General features: G+C 45.3%; 1 protein-coding gene across 5 annotated transcripts in view; it reads left to right on the top strand.

The window, feature by feature from the left end:
• The window catches only part of Sec31 (secretory 31), a 189609-nt gene that overhangs the window by 127751 nt on the left and 39202 nt on the right, over positions 1 to 22656 (top strand). For all 5 annotated transcript variants that reach the window (XM_065430740.1, XM_065430739.1, XM_065430738.1 and 2 more), the window contains one exon: positions 14101 to 14180. In XM_065430740.1, the coding sequence (XP_065286812.1) occupies positions 14101 to 14180 (80 nt within the window). The remainder of the gene's footprint in view (positions 1 to 14100; positions 14181 to 22656) is intronic.

The following is a 22656-nucleotide window of genomic DNA, read 5'->3' as shown; positions in this document are numbered from 1 at the left end:
ACTTGGCTGCTTTCAAAAGAAAGGTTATTCAGGGTGTCTACCAACCAGGAAAACCGGGAATTCTCAGGGAATTTGTATAGTCTGGAAATACTCAGGGAAAACTCCGGGAACTTGTGCTTCTATCAGGGAAAATTAGCTGTAACTTTATTGAAAAGGAACGAATGTTGTCTTAATGATGGCTCCAGTACCAGGAATTGCAACGAATCGCCATTGACACCGTGTCATTGGCACGAGATATTGCCAGAGTAGTTAACGACCGATTCTCCAGACGCCCGATTTTCCCAACATGCCTGATAATTCACACAGCTTTGCGGCACCACCACGTACTCCATATAGTCAATGTATATTGCTCTGACTGCAGGTCTGAAATGTCATTAATCAAAGCCACCACCCAGGGGGCCTGGGAGGTCCCAAATTCCTTTGCAAAATAAAGTTTTTTTCTCCTGATCCTCCACCGCCGCCATTTTGATTATCTCGCTGCCTCAAACCGGCACTCTCGCACGCATATCCGCTGGCAGCCGTAGCCACCACCGCAGCAATGTTAGGCCTAGCTGCTTCTACGTTCGCTATTAGGCTTCTTGCCGTGAGGTGCCGTGTTTTTCATAGAAAGAATTCGCCGCTGTCAGCTATGGCACCAACTCCACCTTTGTAATGCTCATGATTGGCTTCAAAGCTCGCAGAGCACAGCATGTTGCATAATGCCAGTCTCCGAAAGTTAGCTTTGCCTCAGTACTGCAGTGTTACGCGGTGAAGCATAACAAGCTTGGGAAGGGTCAATTCTCACGGGAAACAGTATGTATTACTTAATTATACACCCGTGCACACCCATCTCCTGTCATAGTACGAGCACCGATATGCCTAATAAGTGTACTGGCAGGCCTTAAGGGCAGTTAAAGACATACATTCATTTTTTTCGGACTGCCCAATATTTCGGATGTTTTTGCGGCCCCTAAGGAGTCTGAAAAATCGGACGTTGGCTGTGCAACTGACCAAGAGGATGCTTCAAATGATCCATGGGGTGAACACATGGCAGAAGGAGGATGAGAACAGAAAAGACTGACGCACTGAGAAATTAACAGGAAAGGAAGCGTACCGCCACCTCTTTGAAGGAGCTTGAGCTCGAAAAACAAAATGTTGGCTGACACCGGTATGCAGGTGTCCCTCATCCAAACCAAAATAAACTCTTTAAAGCAGTGAAACCTAACACTGAGATGTTGTGTACGGGCAGAGAGTATGTCAGGGCGGTTGAGGTTGACTTCCCAGCTGCTGAGAGAGAATCTTAATTGGGACAAAGTTCAGGCCTCATACCGATGAGCTTGCTATCAGTTGATAGAAATAGCTCACATTCAAAAATATTTACTTATGTATGCATCTCCTTTTCATTCGTACTTGAAAATGTTCAACTCGATTTGAAATGAGTTTTACCATTTTTCTTACTGTGCATTTTACTAACACCTTCCTTCTGTTCTCATTTTAAATAATCTAGATATTACTCCTTACTATTCACGCTAGATTAAGTCTTTTTTTTTTTAAACATGCTTACTAGAGAGTGACAGCATCTGGCAACATGGTGTCAGCCTGTCACATAAAACAAAGTTCTGGCTCATTCAGGAAATTTTGCAAAGGTGCTCAGGGAAAACCTGGAAAACTCAGGAAATTTGGAAATGTCAACTTGGTAGACACCCTGTTATTTTAGCCGCACAGGACGTCGGCAGCAGTGCGGCTGGGAGGCAGTTTGGCGTCAATGAGGGAAGCATTCGCGGGTGGCATCGGCAGAAGGAAGCCCTTTTCGTGTGCAGCGGAACGCAAAGATGCTTTCGCGGCCCGAAGAGTGGGACATTCCCGGAAATCGAACTTGCCCTGACGAAGTTCGTACGCCAACAGCGAGCCGCGCATCTAGCTGTGAGCGTGGAGCTTATGCAGGCAAAAGCTAAGGAACTTGCAAGAGAAAAAGGGCTGCCGAGCTCTGCCTTCAAAGCGAGCAGGCACTGGATTTATCGCTACGTGTGCCGTGCTGGATTTTCCTTACGCCACCGAACTTTGATTTCGCGAAAGCTGCCCGAATTGTTTGAAGAGCTGCTTGTGGCTTTCCAGCACCACATTATTTCACTGCACAAGTCCAAGAACTTCCAGCTAGGGCAAATCGTCAATGCTGATGAAACGCTGGTTTATCTGGACATGCCATCGCCCCTCGCTGTGCACAAAAACGGCTCTAAACAAGTTTATGTCTGGTCCACTGGCAATGAGAAAATGTGAGTTACCGTCATGTCACGCACAGCAGATGGACGCAAGCACCTGCCCTATGTCGTCTTCAAGCGCAAGACAGTGCCTAAAGGTCAGGAGCTGCCAAAAAATGTGATCATGAGATGCCATAAGAAAGGCTGGATGAACAAGAATTTTGTGCTCGACTGGATGAAGTCCGTCTGGTGTAGGCGGCCTTGTGCACTGTTGTCGTTCCCGTCCATCCTCATGCTGGATGCATTTCGTTGCCATTTGGCCTACTCAGTGAAGAGGCTGTTGCGTGAATCCGGCACTGAACTCATCGTTGTCCGGTCAGGATGACATCTCAGCTGCAGCCTTTAGATGTTTGCATGAACAAGCCGTTCAAGGACGCACGGTGTTACGCGGATTGGATGCACTCAGGTGAGCCTGCAGTGACGCCGACCGGGCGGCTGAAACGGGCTTCGCGAGCCACGCTATGTAAGTGGGTTGTGGACGCATGAACCAACATACGAGACGACCTTGTGCGTCGCCCATTCAAGAAGTGCGACATCTCGAACGCGCTCGATGGCACAGAGGATGAATACCTGTGGGAAAATGTGTCCGACAAGGAACTATCCGAAAAGAGCGCAGCTGAGAAAAACAGCGATTGAAGTGCGGAGTGCAATTTAAATAAATGGTTTCCTCGAGTTTTCCTAACTCGTATTATATGCGGATAAAACTTTTTTTTTTCCATTTCGCGTCCCAAAAGTTTCACCTCGTACTATATGCGGGTTCGTATTAATGTCAGTTTTTACAATATGTTGAGGACTTGGGTGTTTAAGCACATGGCTGCCAATAAGAAGCAGGCACTGCTGCAGCACTTTCAGCCAAATACAGTGAAACCTCATTAAATTGTAGTTGGCCAGAGCTCGGAAAAAGTATGTACTAAACGGTAGTACTGCTTAACCGAAATAGAATGAGATCAACCACTTACCTGTCAAAAATGGAACTCGGAGAGAATGTGATGAAAGGGCAAAAACATGCAGTATTATTCACTTTGTGTGACAAAAGTCTGTTACTTTCATTTGATACCGCTGCGGCCTAGCAGCGACCACAGTGACCTGAAACTTACTGAAGCTGCGAGCCAGCTTTTCGGCCAGCCCCCTCTTCTCGGCTAACACTTGCATGGCAGATTCCTCGGTGGCGTTGCGTATCCTCCATGCATGGGTGTGGTAGTGCTGCAGAAGTCATGGGGTGCCTTTTTCATTTAGGGGTGCTGTTCTTCTCGCGGTGATTGCATTCATGGGGCTGACGTTGCACGCAGCTTCTGCTACTGTCGGGCCTTAATCACCTGTGTTGTCGTTTTCCCTATTGTCATCATCACTGTCGTTAGGCGACACATTGGCATCAACAGAGGCAACAATGGTGAAAAGTCGAACCTCATAGCCAATATCTCTTCACGGTCGCAGCAAAGCTGCCGAACAATTTCTTCGCATCCGAAATGCCGCAGACAGTAGTCAACGGTAGATCTCTATCGTGTGCCAGTGCAAACTTCTTCGTGCCACTTTGATAGCACGAATGATGTCCAATTTTTTTTTTTATGCTGAGCACCTGGTGTTTTTTATCGGAGCATCACGCGAGTCCTAGCTTGCACGATGCGATAACACTCTCTGGCACAGCGCTGAAGTGATGTTGATGTGACTTCAAACACATACGAACAGGCCGCTTAGAAGCCGTTGTTCCGATCTCTGACGCTTGTTCTGCCGGGCCACCCGATGGGGACGATACACCGCCGTGATTTGCAACGAAAAGTGGAAACACTACTTGTTAACCGATATGCACGCAATAAGCTGGTACGGTTTATGCAGATACAAAAGGCATTATGTTCAATGGCTGCTGAGTCGGGGATTTGACTTTACTACATTTAAATTAAATGTTTAAGCGGGCACAGTTTAACGAGGTCTTACCTTGTAAAACTGTACCCTGGTAGTGAGGACAGCAGATCGGGTGTCTGGTCGTTCTCAGGTACATCAAACCAAAATGGACTGTTGTGACAGTGATTCACTTTTTCTCGACGCTTTGGCAGATTTGTAGCTGCCTTAATGGCCACGATGCACCGCAAAAGGAAGGCACAGTCCCATGTATGTAGGGCAAGGAGGCCACTGAGAAAAATTTAAGGGATTGGATAGTCAGGGGGACGACACAGAAGCTAAATGTGCCCAAGGGTTGTCGACCATATGGGAAACCTCGTTGCAAGGTAGGTTGTCGCATGATAGCAACAGACACAGCCGAGGCATGGAACTCGTCCTTTCTATATAAAATTAACGAAAAGCTTGACTGTGATTCTAGTTACGTCGTGTACAAAATTCGATGCGAGGTGTGTGAGCAGTAATATATCAGACGAACAATAAATACTTTGTGTGAAGCTTCAAGCGAGTATTTACTGCACTATGATTGGGGCGCGATCGGGGATCGTTGTTTGGAGTGCGCGTTCAGTTGCGCCACCGGCGATTGGCCTAGGCCTTGCCGACTTTGTGTGGCGGACGAAGCCTGCGCGGCCTAGGCTGGTTGGCCTAGCGCAATCAACCGCTTGCTCCTGGCTGGCGAAGATGGCGTAGGCCAATTACAGGCGTTGTGACCGAACAACGATCCCCAATTGCACCCTTGGTTCATTGATTAGCAGAAGTTTTTGACACATTTTTTACGAGATTTTCTGTATCGAATTCTGGCTATGTCAAACTTTTTTGTGATCACCGTACTGTTCGACATCTTGAGGTTCGACGGTATAAAGTTGTAAACATTCGCATACTAACTAAATTAACAAACACAGTGTCACGGGTGCACAGGTAAACATGAACACCTCACTTGATGACCCCGGAAAGTCGCTGTCAAGACGTTGGAGTGAGGAAGCGCAGCATCACTAGTGAGCAAATTCACCTTCATGCTGTCTCTCGCTTCAATGCGAACTAAACAGTGCATGTGAAGCAACCAGCACTGGGCGCACTTTGCCCACATCGCAGATTGCTTTCAAGATACGGCAGTCACGCCCTAAGTAGCAGCCACCGGAGTAAAACCCCACTTCTCCCTTGCCTCCGCCCTGTGCTTCGGCCGCAAAAGAAGACGGCGTGCTTATGCCCCATCTTCCTCCCTCGCGTGTGCAATATTGAGCCGTGATCGTTGGTTGACCTTCGCAAGTCAATTTTGCCGTGTCGACTCGGCAAAAGTCCATTTTGTACACCTGATTTTGACAAAAATTGATGCTAATTTCGTCTGCTGCAGCCAATAGTCCGTTATGGTGTGGTCCATTAACACGAACTACGTTGCATTAATAAAATGTGTAGAGCAAACTATGGTTGAAATATGGTCCGTTATATCTGAAAGTATGTTGTATGTGGGTCTGTTTTAACGAGTGTAGACTGTAGTCTTTGCTAGCAATTTGTATTTGATTTGAGAATTCGCTGTTATAAGTTGCTGAATATTCATTCCATTCAAATACTGTAAGGGACAACAGCAGAATAGATTGAGAAAGAGTGATGCAAGTGGAGGCTCTTTCGAATTCTGCTCCCGGAGAACTGCAGTTGTTGCCCAAACAAACTAGTTTGTGAGCATGGAGGGGATCACTTCTGCACAATAGTTTCCAGTCATCAAATAACCATGGCTCACCTTAGGCAGCCTACATATTTGATATTTCCTTTTAAGTGAAGCAAGTTATTACAGTAGAACCTCGTTAATTCGAAGTCCGTCTGACCACGAAAAATCATCGAATTAACGGGGTTTTCGAATTATCAAAAATGGGCGAAAAACGAGAAATAAACGTACAAAATGCGGCTGTATCAACACCGCACCTTTATTTTGCCTGAAAAACAGTCACTTGAAGTACCGTATTTACACTATTATAAGACGACTCGAATGTATGTCGACCCCCCCCCCCCCATATTGCGTTACAGGAAAAAAAAGGGGGGGACAGCATACTTGAGGGCGCATTCGATAACGAAAATTTATAAGTAGCTGACATGTTCACTGGACTACTCATCTTTACTAGTGCTGCCATCGTCATCGTTGCTACGGTCCCACAGCGCGTCGTCGTCCCGCGAAATTTCACATTTGCCAAACGACCGCACCATGACATCTTGTGGAACAGCAGCCCACGCCGAATGAACCCAACCACACGCAGCCGTCAAGGAGGCTCTTTTGACAGGTCCGGTTGGCGTAATTTCGTGGTCTTCTGGCGCCAGCCACTCGTACTAACGGCGGAGCAAGGCCTTAAAATTAAGGCGAAGGTCCGGGCTTGTTTCATGACCATGTCGCACTTCACTGGCAGGGACCGATCACACATTTCAGCGACATATGTACGCCGCAAGCTTAGCCTACTGCTCCGGAAAGCATCCAGACTTCGGCATGTGGGAAATTTCTCATTTGCCGTCACAGATGAAAATTTCGCTTCGTTGCAGTCGCTACTCTCGCACCTCCCATTCAGAAACATCGTAATTGCGGCCCACTGCGCAGTGATTTGTTTCTTCGGCGTAAAGGATGGCAGCCCTCTTGAACGCTGCTGTGAACGAGTGCCGAACGATTAGTGAACGTGGAGCACTCATGACGACTGGGGAAGCATAGAAGTAGCACGTAGTCGGCAGTCAAGTGGAACGCTGGAACGCGTCAAACCAATGCCAATGCCTTTCAACAGAGAAAGAGAAACCCGCGAGCGGTGTCTGCTCTTCCGTGAACTACCAATACTCCCCGCAAGCGCCGCCGTTCTGAGGCAACGTCTGAGGATGCCGCAGCAAATGGCAACAGCGGCGCTTCCATCAACTATCGACACCTCCTCATGAGTGTTGTGTGCACTGTAAAACTCTCAAAAATGTTGAAAAACCCTTACGAAAAGCGAACAAACACGCGGGATAGCGAAAAGCTATGGGTAGGGCCATAGAGCAAACATAAAATTCTAACTACGTTGTAGCTCCCGTTGGTCTCGCTTTTTTGGTGGTGCCATGTTCTGGTTTCGATTGTAAGTCGACTCCCCACTTCAGATTTTCGAATTAAAAAAAAAGTGCTCGACTTACAATCGTGTAAATACGGTGGTCATCGATGCGTGACTGCTTGGCGCGTTAGTTAGCCACACCGTAGGCTGCGTCCTCAAGTCTGCTTACAGTGCACAGCAATTCGCTGTTACTGCCGCTACACTCCACAAAACTGTGCACAACGTTCGCCGGAAACAGGATGGATGGATAGAAAGTAGGAGCGTCCCCTTTCATACGGGGTAATGGCATTGCCACCATGCTCAGCTTTTTATTTTGCCTGATTGATTGAGTTGATTTAAAAGTGCCGCCTGGCTGCCACTCCGGCAACTATACTGGCCTCAGAGACTGGCACACAATTTTTTTTTGCGGATCATGGAGGCATGGAAAAATCACGGAGGCCATGGTTTAAACTGACGTATTGTCCTGATATGGGCACGCTGGCTGTTCAAATTATCCGGCAAAATTTGCATGCAAACTGTTGGGACTGCCGAAAACCTTCGAATTACGTGGGATTTCGAATAAACCGAGTTCGAATTAACGAGGTTTTACTGTATTTGGCAAATCTTGCCATGTTTGGATTCTTTCAAAACAAGGTGCCGTGCTGTAGTATTGCACGTAGCTCCTTTATTGAGGACTACTCTTTTCTATGAGCATCTGGTGGCTGTTTCTTTGTTTCATCACTGTCATTGTCCTGGCATTCTGTTAACATAATTCAGTGTCTCGAATAATATAATATAAATAAGCTTTTTACAGTAGACTTCCGTTAACTCAACTCTGATTCATTTGATTTTCCGATTATTTCAATCCCGGCTGAGGGTTCCAGCCGAAACCCATGCATTTCTATGGGCCCAAACTTTCATTATTTCGATTGTAAAATTGGCCTTCGTGGGAGTGTTTGAACTTGGTCACTTAGCAAGCACTCGCCCGACTGCTGTGGTGACCCCAATAGCGACCCCTTTAATGGCAGTGTCTGTTTCGGCGGATCTTAAGGGGCAGCGAATGCATTGAACACTACCCCCCCGCCGCCCGTTGCCATCTGTCGAAAACATATTGTTAGCCTGCCCTAGAAAGATTTTCAAGCAATAACCGTACCTACAATGCCTGATTACAGTATTTACCCAATTCTAATGTGTGCCATTTTTTTCTCTTTATTTATTTTCTTCTCATGAAAGTTGCGCCATTCATTGCTTGCACGGTGCAATCAGTTATATAACCAAAACCTTGCAAGCGAGACTGGCATAAACAGAAGGAGAGGCGTTCTACTCAGATGGCTGCTTATGGCGCGGCCATGCCAACCCTATCTTGAAAGCGATCTGGGATGTGGAGAGAGTCTTACTGTCCAGGCACACCGTGCTGTGTTCTCGTCACTTAGTTCACATTGAGGCAAGAGGCAGCACGAAAGTCCATTTGCCTGCTCCTGCTTCTGCACTTCCTAACTCCAGTGTTTTGATAGCCAGTTTCCGCAACCATCGAGCTAGACGTGTTCCTGTTTGCTTGCGCACGCGTGACACCATGCTTGTTAATTTAGTTAGTAATGGAATGTTTACAAGTTTATATAGTGAAACCATGTTAAACCGTAGTTGACTGAAGCTCAGAAAAAGTATGTACTAAACGGTACTACTGCTTAACCGAAATAGCGTGAGATCGCCCACTTACCTGTCAAAAACTACGAGAGGGTGTGATGAAACGGCAGAAAACATGCAGTATTTATTCACTTCACACGACAGAAGTATGTTATTTTGTTTGATGTCACGGCGGGCCAGCCGTGACGACTGTGGCCTTAAGCTCTCTCAAGCTACAAGCCAGTTTTTCCGCCAGCCTCCTCTTCTCGGCAAACATGTGTGAGGCTGACGTAACGCGCAGCATCTGCCACTATCGAGCCTGAATTGCCTGTGCTGTTGCTTTCCATGTCGTCCTCATCACTTTCATTGGGCGACACTTCAGCAATAACGGAGGCAATGATGGTGAAAAGTCAAACCTCGAAAAGTCGAACCTCATAGCTGATATATTTTCGCAGTCGCAGCAGCATTGCCGACCAACTTCTCATTTGCATTTCAAATACCACACACCGTAGTCAACGGTAGATCCCTCTCGCGTACCAGGACCGACTTCATGCCACGTTCAACAGCTCAGACGATGTCCAGTTTTTCTTCTATGCTGAGCACCCGGTTTTTGTCCTAGCTTGGACGACATCACAACACAGGCCACAACGTCCGTTTTTTTTACGTCCGGCGCCAAATCCGCATGTGATGTCTGTCAAGTGGCACCAAAACCAGAGTTCATGTAGCAAGGAATGCATATTCCCGGACAATTGCTCAGTCACGGCCCGATGCATGGCACTCTATGCTGTGACCGCCATCTCAAGCAGCATAAACAATTCCATGTCAGTGGGATGTGGATTTCCTTGTATTGCTGCATTTTTCTCACTATGCACTGCTATGTTTGCAAAAACCGTCGTCACGTGTTGGTAGCAACATGTGTGCCGCTTCAAACGGGCAGTCAACGATGGCGGTCATGACGCATTTCCAGCGCGATCACTTTTGGCACTTGGTTGTTTTTTGTAAACAAAAGTGGCAGTACCCATGCAAGTGTAATGTGGTATTTTACAGAATTTTAGTGCAAAGCAATAGCATTTGAGCACATTTTGGAGCCTGCTAGCCTCCTGCGTGTAAGCAATATGTGGGGTTGCATTCCGGCGAATTTCGTTGATGCAGGATCGTAGTACAGCAACATTACATTGCCGAGAGTTACGAAATGCATTGAATTGTATGGCATTCGCCAAGGATACAAAAATATTTCGTTGGCGTGAGAATTTTGTAGTTGCAGTGTTTTGTAATCGCGGGTTTTGGCTGTATTACCATGTGTCTTACGTAACCTGTGCTAATGAAAAAATTTGCAACATAGCTGAAAGTGCACAGATAAAATTGGTCAACATGCTCATTGTACTTGTCATCTAGTTGGCCATGGACCTGACTTTGGCTTTCTGTCTAGCCGGCACACGCGATATCAGGTCTGATTGTTGATGAGCCACTTGTACAAACATATTAGCGTAGCAGTAAACTTCTCGCCTGTTTGCCATCATGTCAATCAGCAGCAAATTTTTGTCATGACCACACTGTTTTGGCTGTTAGGCCTAAATAGCTCTGCTTTATGTGGTGTCAGGCTACCAAAGCTAGTTTGGTGCTGGTTGATGCAAATCTATTTGCAGCGCGTGCATGGCTCTCGGCAAACCAAGAAACCATCTTGTCACACCTCCCAAACCCAACAAAAGTGCGAGCACGGTGGGCAACGCTGCCATTCTTCTGACATAGTGTGCGCTGATAACGTCAGAAAAATCAAGCTAGGATGCATATGGCATTCAAAATTTCGGTCGCTGTCCACAAAATTGGTTGGCAGCTTTTAAACGAATTCGTCTTTGGTTTGTCTTGCAAGAGCCGCCCATGTCAATGGCAATTAGACCTGCTGACCGAAAGTGATGATGATGCATGCTTTCAAATATATATGCTTTCATTCCGAATACTTCTAAATTTCTAAATACTCAAAATTGAACCAAAGTGAATATTGAATAGTTTTCACACAAGCCTGCAAATGGCACTCTAAGCAAAGCGGAACAATAACAGCAAGAATGGTGGAAAAAAAAGCTGAACCATGGCCAATTCTGACCACATAAACTATATTTACAATGCAGCACACACAAATTATTTCATAAATAAGTAGATCCTCGTTCATACGTATTGGCAAAACCACAAGAAAAAATATACTAACAGGGAAAACGTACAATCTGAAGCGACAAATGCAAATTTGAGACTCAATTATTGTAGACGTCTGCTTAATGTGACGGGTTGCATGGATCGTTGCGGCGCGAGATGTTGATACATTGAGCTGGTGGTGAAAAGCTGGACAGCAAAGCGAAGTGAAATCGAGTTGGTGGGTAACGCTGGGTGCTGCTGAAACGAAACGTGATGCCCACATTGCACCGCCTGCAGCAGGGAATGGCGGTGCATTTGGATTATCACCTACTAAAAGCGTGCAGTCTGCTGCCCATGGCACTACGCACTGCTGGTACCGGAATAAGAAACTGTGTGCACCATCGCTTTCGTGTGAGATGGGCAGCTATGTACTGTTCTTGATCGCGCACGCCTCGCGTCTTGTTCACATGGGATCTAGCAGCCGGACAACGTATACTATCATAGTCTGCAGCAGGGAACGGTGGCATGTTTCGGTTATTGCCTATTAAAATAAGGTGTTACGCTTCCAACGGCACCACGCGCTGTGAAACAGATAGGCAAAGGTGCTTATGGCAATAGGATTGGCAGTGATAGCTGTGAATGCCGCGTGCGACAACCCCGGAGATGATTTGCTGGTACCAAAATGAGGAACTGAGTGCACGCCGACATTTTCACGTGAGACGGGTAGGCGAGTATTGTGGTGAAGCTGCTGCGGTGGGCAGCTATGTACTGTTCTTCATTGCGCACGCGCCTCGCGCATTTTCTCGTTTCCATGGGATCTAGCAGCTGGAAAATGGAAATCATACGATCGCAGTTTGGCAGCGTACTGAACGTTAGTGCCGAAAAATAATGTTTTCCGGGAACACATGAAACAATAAGTAATGAGCGTAACTCTGTTGTCATTTCTTTGTGTTCTCGATTGCGAATGTTGGTGCCAGAGAAACGAACATAACGGGAAAGTATCAACGTGGTTCTGCTTACTTAAGTAAAACATCATCTTGCATCCAAAATATTAGTCATCATTATACTGTATTTACACAAATCTAACGCACACCTTTTTTTGCAGAAAAGATGGGTCCGAAAATGACTGGCATGTCACAATTGGATATCAAACCAAAACCTCATTAGCACAGTTCGCAACAGTCTTCCAACAGAACCATTAGATGCAGCATCATCACCATCACGAGATGACGGCAGAGCACATTTTCTTGAAGGTTGCTGTGGGTTTATTTTGTGCTAGACTACGATCACTTTCACTATCATTTCTACGTGATTTCATGTCACTCGGCATGGCACACATCGGCGTATACTGCCACCAGCGTTTTTGGCGTTGTGCCATGCTTGCTCTCTGCACAAACTGCCAAGAATCCTATCGGCCACATATTTTCACAAGTACGATGCAGATTCACGTGAAATCTCAAGAATGTGATACAGTCGAAACCCGTGATAATGAAATTCTCGCGTCAACGAAATTCTCGCGTAAACAAAATATTTTCATATCCCTTGCGAATGCCCTAGGATTCAATGTATTTTATACCTCCTCACAATGAAATGTTGCTGTACTGCAATCCCGCATCAACGAAATTTGCTGGAACGTAACCCCGCATATTATCTACTCGCGTAGGGCTAGCAGGCTCCAAAGTTTGCTTAAATGCGATTGTTTTGTACTAAAATTGCATAAAATACCACGTTATACTTTTGTAGGCACCGGCATTTTTGTTTACAAAAACAGCCAAGTGCCAAAATCGATCACGTGTGATGGAAACACGTCATGGCCGCCATCTTGTTTGTTGATCACCCGTTTGAAGCGGCACGCATGTTGCTACCAACATGTGACAACGGTTTTTGCACATCTACTAGGCTACATTGTGAATCGTTCAAAACGCATGTTCAGTTTGCGTTCCTCGCGACTGATGACCCAGCGCAGCCTAGGCCAATCCCGTGAGGGAAAACTTAACACAAACTGAATGCACGTTTCAAACAACAGTCGCCGATCATGGCAGTGTGCTGCGTAACGTGGGCTTCGAGGAGAAAAAGGCAGCAAAAACAAGGAAATCCACTTCCACCGACATGGAATTGTTTATGGCACTTGAGATGGCGGTCGCAGCATGGAGTGCCACGCATCGGGCCGTGATTGAGCGATCGTCCGGGAATATGTACCCCTTGCGTCAAGAATGCTGCTTTTGGTGCCACCCAATAGGGACTGCGTGCGCATTCCACGCCAGACATAGAGTTGTGCAAAAGGGCCATAATCTCGATCGTTCGCTTTGGGGTACACGAGATATGATCACTTTTACACTAACTCCGGATGCGTCGGTGCCTACAGGCGACGGCGTGCGCTTGAGAAATGCTGCTGCATGCGCTGTTGCTCTGCGGCAGTTATGCAGAATCTTGCAAAAGTGATCGTATCTCCAAAAGCAAGTGACCGATACTGCTCCACAGCAGTACTGCCACTGCTGATCGACACATATGGCGCACTTTGTACTGTCGGCAATGTGGTTCTATATCCTCGAGCAAAGCTTGGCAAAGTGGGCTAATGGAATTTCGACAGTAAAGTTTTGTTCTGTGATGCATTAGCCATCTGCGCTGCCTCTTCACAACAATGAAATTTACATGAAAGCAAATTTTCTCATGTTCCCTGTCAATTTCGTTATTGCGAGGTTCAACTGTAGCAGTATCTCTAAATGTGATCGCCCAGGAGTACCGCCTTGTGTGCTTGCAATATTGCAGTAAAGTGCAAGTAGCGATGACATTGCGCTGCTTTCATTATGAAAACACATTTTTAAATATATTTTCCCTCTGGGAAAAGTAAATTCTGCTTGCTTGTTTTTTCTGAACCCCAATGTGGGGACATGCTATATTTTTTCTTTTATAAATCGTGTGCATGTTACATTCAGGTGCATTTTTATTTTCTTACCTTAAACCTGCAAAAATTTGGTGCATGTTAGATTCTGGGCCCTGTTAGAATTGTGCAAGTACAGTATTTTGGCTCAATGGCACTGCTGAGAAAAAGGGCAGGCTATTGTGTGCAACAAACAAATTGGTTAGTTATTGTCAATTGTGTTATGGGACTACTGTTTTCATTACAATCTTTTGGTTCAGTACTGACTGGTGCTTTATATTTCTTTTGCTTTTACACTTCTGTTTTCCAGATTTGAAGACCAAAATTCTACCTATACATTAGCGCACTCCACTACGCCACAGTACACAAGTGTTTATGGAGTATCAGCAGGTAAGCTAATCACAAAAACAAAACAAAAAATGTTTAAACATTCTTTGTTGTGCACCTATATATATATGTGTGTGTGTGGAGAGAGAGAGAGAGCATTTAAAGAGAATTGAAGAATGTAGTACCTACATTTTTTTGTGAAAAGATTTCGTTATTGTATTACAGTAGAGCCATTCTAATTTGTTTGTTTTCCACAGGGCTGTGAGAAGAAAATGTAATACCCAGGAAACGTATTGCGCAAACATGCTGTTAAATTCACAAATACATGCTGTTACAGATTAACCCTTTAACCACCAGTCTCAAGCTGTACTTGTCATGGGAGGCTGTACCAATATCGCTAATGACGAGTAAAATTCATGCAGTCTGATGTTGTGCTGCCCCAATCCCAAAGACGAGTCAAGTCTGTAATTGGGTTCGGATTCAATTTTCAACGCTAGAGAGTGGTAGAAGTCTTGAAGAAACATGTATGTATGTATGCTTTATTTCCACAAAAACTAAATACAGCTTTGCGGGGGTAAAGTGGGGAAAAAAAGCTGCTCGTAGCAGCTTGACTAGCCCCAAATACCCTTAAAAATACAAAAAGAAAATAAGGGAGCAGCAGCGCGGAAATACAGTTTTCCCAAGTACACACATAATTAAGCATTACAACATATCATGCATACCCATCGCAAATCAGGCGAGGAAAAAAAAATACAACAAAAACAAGATGTGAGCAAGCAAGCAAAAACACGAAATCTCACTGCACTTCAAAAGCACACAGGCATTGTACAACTCACATATGAGAGAAAAAATCAAGAATATCAGGAGGAGAACAAGTTGCAATATCAATTTTATTAACAATAAGATCGTTTAATAACCGAGGTAGTCTGGAGCACAGCATTTGTGATCCATAGTTTGTGCGCGATTTTGGTACGTGCCAGTACTCTGGCTTTCTTGTGCTGTATGGAGTTTCGTGTAGTTTTAAGTTAGCCATAGAAGTAATGTAGTTGATGTTCTTTTTCTGTTCATTTTTATACGCAAGCACTAAACGATAGTTTAAAAGGGCCTGTACTTTCGGTGTGTTAAGTTTATGAAATAAATAAGCTGAAGGGAAATCGTATGGTTTATTGCAAATAGCGCGAAGAGCCTTCTTTTGCAGTATGTACAGCCTGTTGATATTTGTGTCAGAAGTGGTAGCCCAGACCGAACAACAATAATTTAAATGGCTGAGAAAAAGTGAATTATATAACAAGCACTTAATAAAGCGAGGAAGATAGTTCAAGGAATAAAATATTCCAGTGATTTGTGAAAGCTTACTAGCAAGAAAATCTATATGGCTCTGCCACGTCATAGTATGATCAAAAAATACACCTAGCGATTTTACCGAGTGTACAAGTTCAATTTTAGAATTGTTCATTAGCAAATCTTCCTCTAGAGTAATTTGCGTGTTCTTAGCGCGAAATAACACCGCCTTAGTTTTTTGTGAATTGATAGTCAAACCGTTGTCAGATGACCATGTGTATAGTTTACTCAAAACAGCATTAGCTCTTATAATCAATTCGGCAGGGCGGTTAGATGAAAAGAATAACGTAGTGTCATCAGCATAGATTACGTAACGCGTATCAACATCAATGTTTACTAAATCATTAATAAAGATATTAAAGAGGAGGGGCCCTAAAATACTGCCCTGGGGTACACCAACATTGACTGACCCAACTTCAGATTTAAAGCTATTTACTTGTACAAACTGCTTTCTATGACCAAGATACGACCTAATCAAGTCAAGTGCATTGCCGCGTATACCGTAGTGGTTTAACTTAGTAAGCAAGAGATCATGATTTATAGAATCAAAGGCTTTTGAAAAATCGACAAATACAGTAATGACATGTAATGTCATTACTGTATTTGTAAAATCGGCATGTAATGCAATACTGTAAAATCGACATGTAATGAAGTATAGAGATTTGAGTGATATATCTCTAGAGCCAGAAATGACATGTAAAAATTCATGACTACATAAAAAAATTTGGAAATTTGGTATGTTTTTCTGGAACTATTTGGGTGTTGAAGGGTTATAACAAGGACACATGCACGGCTCAGCCGCTAAAGGATTTACTGTCGCCTACAGCTGATTGACATGTAGGGACAACCAGAAAGTCCGGATAATTGGGAGTCGAAGCACGAGATTTGACTGAAAATGAGTGACCTATTTCATAAGCGTCCGAAAAAGATGTGTAATATTCTTGGATGATCACTTTCAAGGACACCTTCACTTCCACACAATTTCACATGGCTAGTACCAGGCGCATCAGTATCTACAAGCAATAGAATTCTGGGCAAAGTCACAAGCATGCTGAAATATCACAATTCCAGTATTGCTGCCGACATATCCGGTGCTGTGAAACTGAAAGTAGTATATGTTCAAAAGTGATCGTGCAACAATACGGTCCCAATTTGTCTACACGTTTCTGTGTGCACATACGCTTACCTGTGACCTGGTCAGTCTCTACATTGACCATTGTTATGCTGGCGCTACAGATAGACGAATGTGCAGTCAGTGCATGCTCTGAAACTTAATCCCCTGGCAACATGACCGAAGTCAACTGAGCTGTGCTAGCCAAATGTTCAGGGGTTTCTTCGTAACAGTCATTGTCTGGGGCTTCCCTCATTTACTGTATTTTTGTATGTATGACCCGCATCAAAAATTCAAGAAATTTAACATTAGTCAGGGTGCGAGCTAAATGGCAATTTGCCATGAGGTGTGATTTTGCGGCAGCGTGGTGCTCACTGCCATGAAGCCATACCTCATGGCAAAGTTCTCTGCCATTCAAAGTTTCGTGATCCCCTAGGGAGCCCCACCCCTGCGTGTTGAAGCTCCTTGCTCCCCTCCTTCATGGTCGCCCATTCTGCTTCTCTTTATGAGTCGCCATTTTGCATTTGATAGCCATTGCACACGATAGTGGTAGTGTGTGCAGCGCCGGTGAACTAGAACTCTGATCACAATGAGCTGCACTCAGTGGCCACCCTTTACAGCGCAGCAGAAGCTGAATATTATCAGCATTGCTGAAGAGAGGGGGGAACAGAGCTGCTGGCTGAAGGTACAACGGTAACGAGTCGTGCATCCATGAATGGAGACTGTTTTTGCAAAGATGTGACCGTTGTAGTTTTTGCTCCAGGCTATTGTAATTTAGGGTGCGGGTTATGTACGGAAAAGTATGGGAATCACTGTCCTTGTCGGTGCAGACATTGATGGTGGAGTTGATGGCAGTTGAAAAGGCTTGAAGTCGTTTAGGACCGTGTCATTATTTAACCCAAATGAACGAATGCTGTACGCATGGCACTCTCACAACATGCAACAAATGCAGCTGCTGCAGCTTTTCAATGCTTAGCAGCTTGGGCTGGGTTGGCTTGCAGTTTGGGTGCAATTGGCTACTACTGGATCGACTAGGCTTCGCTAGTTTCGGTATTGAGGAGGAGCCAGTAAAATGCCAGCAACGTGAAACCAAAATATTGCTATTTTTGCTCGTTTCTGTGGCCAAATTTGCATTCGGTTGTGTAGGCAAAGTTCGACCATCTATAATGGCATGCTGTAAGGTGGCCAAAACTTTGTAAATTTCTGCCAAGACTATATACTCGCCAAGATTGTGACTGGTCAAAAGCGCAAGTTGGGGGTGGCCGGAAGTGTGCAGCTGGGGTGTTAGAGCCGTTGACGTTTTTCTTTTAGATTTCTTACATTATAGACTGTGCACTTGATATTATTCTTGTAGTTGTATGCGAATGTTGCTACTTATTACCTGGGAACATTGCGGGAACAACGTCGTATGAAAGTAAAACATAGACATCTATGAGCCTTTTCCTGGAACGGGGCTTAGCGATGCTAAACCTGGGAAAACGTATGAACAAGGAACATATTAGTGCGGTACTACTGTATCACTTCATTTGCTGCTTCCTTCTGTGTGCGCGCATTTTTTCCTTCGTCTGTTAACAGATCGGCGCTGTGTTTACCTTTTTTTTTCCTGCATTCTTAATGTGAGTCATGCCTTATCAAGATGATGAAGACGTTGCCACGTATCATAATCATGTGTGCTCCCTGCAGTTATGGCGTCGCCGCATTCACAAGACAAGGAGAATGAGGTACTGGGTGTCGCCTTAGCGTCCTTGTATTCAGGGTCTGTTTTGTTGTACAGAATTGGATATGGCACACTGTCTCCAACAACCTTTCCATTGGAACTTCTCAGTTTAGAAGCGCCATTGTAAAAAAAACAAGCGCAAACGAGACCAACCAAGTCAACCAAAACAAGCGCGAGTGAGAGTTAACGTGAGCAGACGATAGTGATAAACAAGCGGTCTGGCTGAACCAGATGCGAGTACGAATAGAGCGGTCGGGCTGGTCCACATGATACCAGTTTCCTGTGCGTACGGCACTGTAGGGGCCACTCTAATTGGTCTCCTCCGCTTGTGGCTCGCTTGCTGCTGCGGCAAGCCATCAAAAATTGACCAAGGTCCGATCCCTCCCACCGCGCGCGTTTTGCCACTAGTGTTGCTGGGGTATTTTGGTGTGATGAAGAACCAGCGACCTTGCCATTTGAGAGAGGGTAAAATTTCCGCCACAATTTTTTTTTTCTTGTTTCAAGCGTGGCGTTGAGGGGTTTCTCCTAAGCCTTTCCTTTATGCCGGGTTCAGATCAATGCTGGTCAGAGGCAACGCCGCGTAATTTGGCGCGCTGCTCAGAGCATTGTCGGAGTGTGGTGTGTTCGAATTAACCATCGCAAATGCTTGTGGGTTCGAATTACAGGGCGTTTTCGCCCATTGGAATGCACAGAACCACGGCATCAGTTCGAATAAACTGGAAGTTTGAATGAAGCATGTTTGAATTAATGAGATTTGACTGCATTGTTGACATCTACGTAATGCGAAGTGTTGCCGGATCATTGCGGCACGAGACGCCAATGCATGTCAAGCTGGTGGTGCTCCACTGGACCGTGACATGTTCTGTTGTTTTCCTATTGCGTGGTGTGTTAAGAGGGTGATGGGAAACCGAAACGAAATTGAGCTGATGGGTGACACCTGATGCCGCCGAAGCAAAACATGATGTTGACATTGCGCTGCCTGCAGCAGGGAACGGCGGCGCGTTTGGAGTATCGTATACCAAAAGCGTATGCTACCGATGGCACTACCCACCACGTGCTGTAAAATGGATGGGTGAAAATGCTCATGGCAATAGGTTTGGCAGCGATAGCTGTGAATGTGGCGTGTGACAACCCGGGCAGGGATTTGCTGGTACCGGAATAAGAAACTGTGCGTGCCGACGTTTTCACGTGAGACGGGCGGCTATATACTGGTCTCAAATGCGCGTGCCTTGCGCCTTTCCTTGTTCACGTGTGATCTAGCGGCCGGTATACATACACGATCGCAGTCTGCAGCAGGAAATGGCAGCATGTTTTGGTTATCACCTGTTAAAAGCATGCGCTACGTTCCCAACGGCACCATGTGTTGTGAAACAGATAGGCGAAGATGCTTATCGCAGTAGGATTGACGGTGATAGCTATGAATGCTGCGTGCAATGACCCTGGAAAAGAGAGAGATGACCTGAAGAAGATGACCGAAATGAGATACTGAGTGCACGTCGCCAATTTCATGCGAGACAGACGAGTATTGCGGTAAAGCTGCTGCTGCGGGCAGCTACATACTGTTCTCGATTCCATGTGCCTTGTGCATTGTCTTGTTAACATGGGATCTTGTGGCCATAAAACATGTACAATAGCAGTTTGGTGACGTACTGAATGTTGGTGCCAAATTACTATAGTGTTTTTCGGGAACATATGAACCGGTAAAAAATGAACGTAACTATATTGGGTCATTCTTTCTGTTCTCGATTGCGAACATTGGCGCCAGGAAAACGTGTGCAACGAGAACGTATCAACAAGGTTCTACTGCTTCTACTGAGTACAAAGAGTGAACCAGCAGACATTCAGAACCAGAAATGCTGTAAATGTACCCAGGAGGTGGCCTAGATGGGCATTTCCCATTCCTTTTGATGGGGCACAAATTGCAGCATGTACTCTCCACTTTAACCAGCCCTTCCTGCCCCCTTCTTTGCCAATGCATTGCGAAGGAACAGCATCCTAATTACACAGGCGTTACATTACACACTTTTAAATGCCACCAAAAGAAAGTTGTGGAAATGACACAGGCAACAAACCCATGAACGCTCTTGCGTGCCCCTTCGTACGGCGTGTGTGCGCATTTAGTTCATTAATAATTACTTTGTCAGTGCATGTGCCTCTGAATGTTAGCTTCCTGATTGCGTAGGCGATGACTATCACTTTTCAATGCCACCAAACGAAAGTTGTGTAAACGATGCAGGCAACAAACCCATGAAAGCTCCTGGGTGCCCCATCCTATGGCGTGTGTGTGCATTTGGTGCATTAGTATTTACTGTGCCAGTGCATGTTCCCTGAAAATTTAGCATTTAAAAATTTACAAGTTGAGCTTTATTGTGTATATTTCACGATAACATAGAACATGCACACTTCTTTGTTGTGTGGCCCCTCTTTTTGAGAAATCCACTGATGGTTCACTCTGACATTCATGGTTCCTTGTGGTTTAGATGTTTTCACCGACATCATTGCAGTATTGTCCGACTCGCAAGCAGAAAGTCATTTTGACTCGCAAGGTGAAAAAGAGCTTCCAAGCAAAGTCTGAAAGTGCAGAGATAGTTTGCATTCCAGCATCAACACCGTCCTTTATATTGAAGAGTACAAAGGCTGTGCTGGATAAATTCATGAAGAGCCCTTCTAAGGAAAAAAAAATTGCAGTAACGTTTCACTTCGTGAACGCAGGTGACATGCAAGCGTATGGGTGCTACAGCGCACGCAATGCTGTAGGCCCTCAGTGCACTTAGACGCTTACACCGTCCGCATCACAGATCGTATTCAAGGCACGGCTCACGGGGCCATGCCATGCACAGCAGCCACCGGAGTAGAAAAGCCCCATTGTAAACATTCGCTTACTATCTAAGTTACCTAGCATGGTGTCGATGCGCACAGGCAAACATGAACACTTCATACTTGGTGACCGTGGACGCTTGCTGTCTATAGCTTCAACGCAAACTGAGCAGTGAGAACACAGCGCTCGCAAAGCTCCGAGCCGTCGCTTAGCACATGCTTTTAATAGGCGATAGCCGAAACATACCGCCATTCCCTGCTGCAGTCTGCGATTGTATAGCTTTTCAGGCCACTAGATCCTAGTGAACAAGAAAAGGCAAAAGGCGCGAGTGACCGAGAACAGTATATAGCCACCCGTGCCGTGTGAAAATGACGGCGCGCACAGTTTCTTATTCCAGTACCAGCAAATCTCCGCCCAGGCCGTCGCACACCTAATTCACAGCTGTTGCTGCCAAGCCTATTGCGATACGCATCTTCACCTATCTATTTTACAGCGTGTGGCACGTAGTGCCATAGGTAGCGTGCTGCGCACTAATTATAATGTGCCGTTGTTCCCTGCTGCAGGCAGCGCAATGTGGCCATCATGTTTCGCTGCAGTGGCCTCCGGCGTCGCCCACCAGCTCGATTTCGTTCCCGTTTCTCGTCACCCTTAAAACACCATGCAACAGAAAAACAACAAAACACGTCTCAGGCCGCCGAAGCACCACCAGCTCAATGCGCGTCGGCATCTCACGCCGCAACGATTTGCGTGACGCTTCGCATTACGTAGATGTCAACTATAGTTGTCTGTAACATTTCTTTAGTTACTTTGGATCATACGTTTTCCCAATTAGTACGTTTTTTCTCCCTGTTTTTTACAAAATATATGAACGAGGTTCTACTGTAGTAAGCTGGGTTGGTTTTTCATAATTTTTTTTCGTTATCCATTAATAATAAACATTTCAGTAGAGCAATTTCAGGCATATGCGTGTCAGACTTTGTGTTCACAGTGTTAGTTTAAAGAGCATGAAGGATGCTTAATGATTTTTATCCTCGAATTTCTGCGTTGTCATTGCCCATAGTGCTAATTTGAATGTGCAGAATGCTTCGCAGCTTCAGGCAAACACTACTGATTTCACAAGCTGGCCAGTTATGCTTGCGGTAATGAAGTGTTTGGGGTTCAAAGTGCCCTGAAGTGGAAGTTGCCCTTCTCAAGTGGTTGAAGAACTCTAAAAATGTGAACCTGCCCACAAATGTGCCTGTGATGACCTTCTCAACGGAAATGTCTAGTGTGAACAGTTGAATGTGCCATTAATTCTTGACAACTGCCAGCATGAAAAAATTGAAAATATAAAAGCAGCTGCTTAGGAATTTTCGCTAGTCAACACTATGATTTCGCAGCTTATGAATCAAGGTGTAATTGAAACTGGTGGTAAGCTCTACTGCAACAGCATTCTTCAGTGGCTGCTTCTTGCCTGTGAGGCTAACATGGAGTCCAGTGTAAACGTGCTTTGTGCTACTGTCCTCCTCGTTCATGGTTAGGACTGTCGCCAAGAGGAATACTTTCACATACT

Source organism: Dermacentor albipictus, chromosome 1 (genome assembly GCF_038994185.2).
Source record: "Dermacentor albipictus isolate Rhodes 1998 colony chromosome 1, USDA_Dalb.pri_finalv2, whole genome shotgun sequence".
NCBI lineage: Eukaryota > Metazoa > Arthropoda > Arachnida > Ixodida > Ixodidae > Dermacentor > Dermacentor albipictus.
Note: the sequence above shows the minus strand (reverse complement) of the source record. Positions and strands in the feature narration are given on the sequence as shown.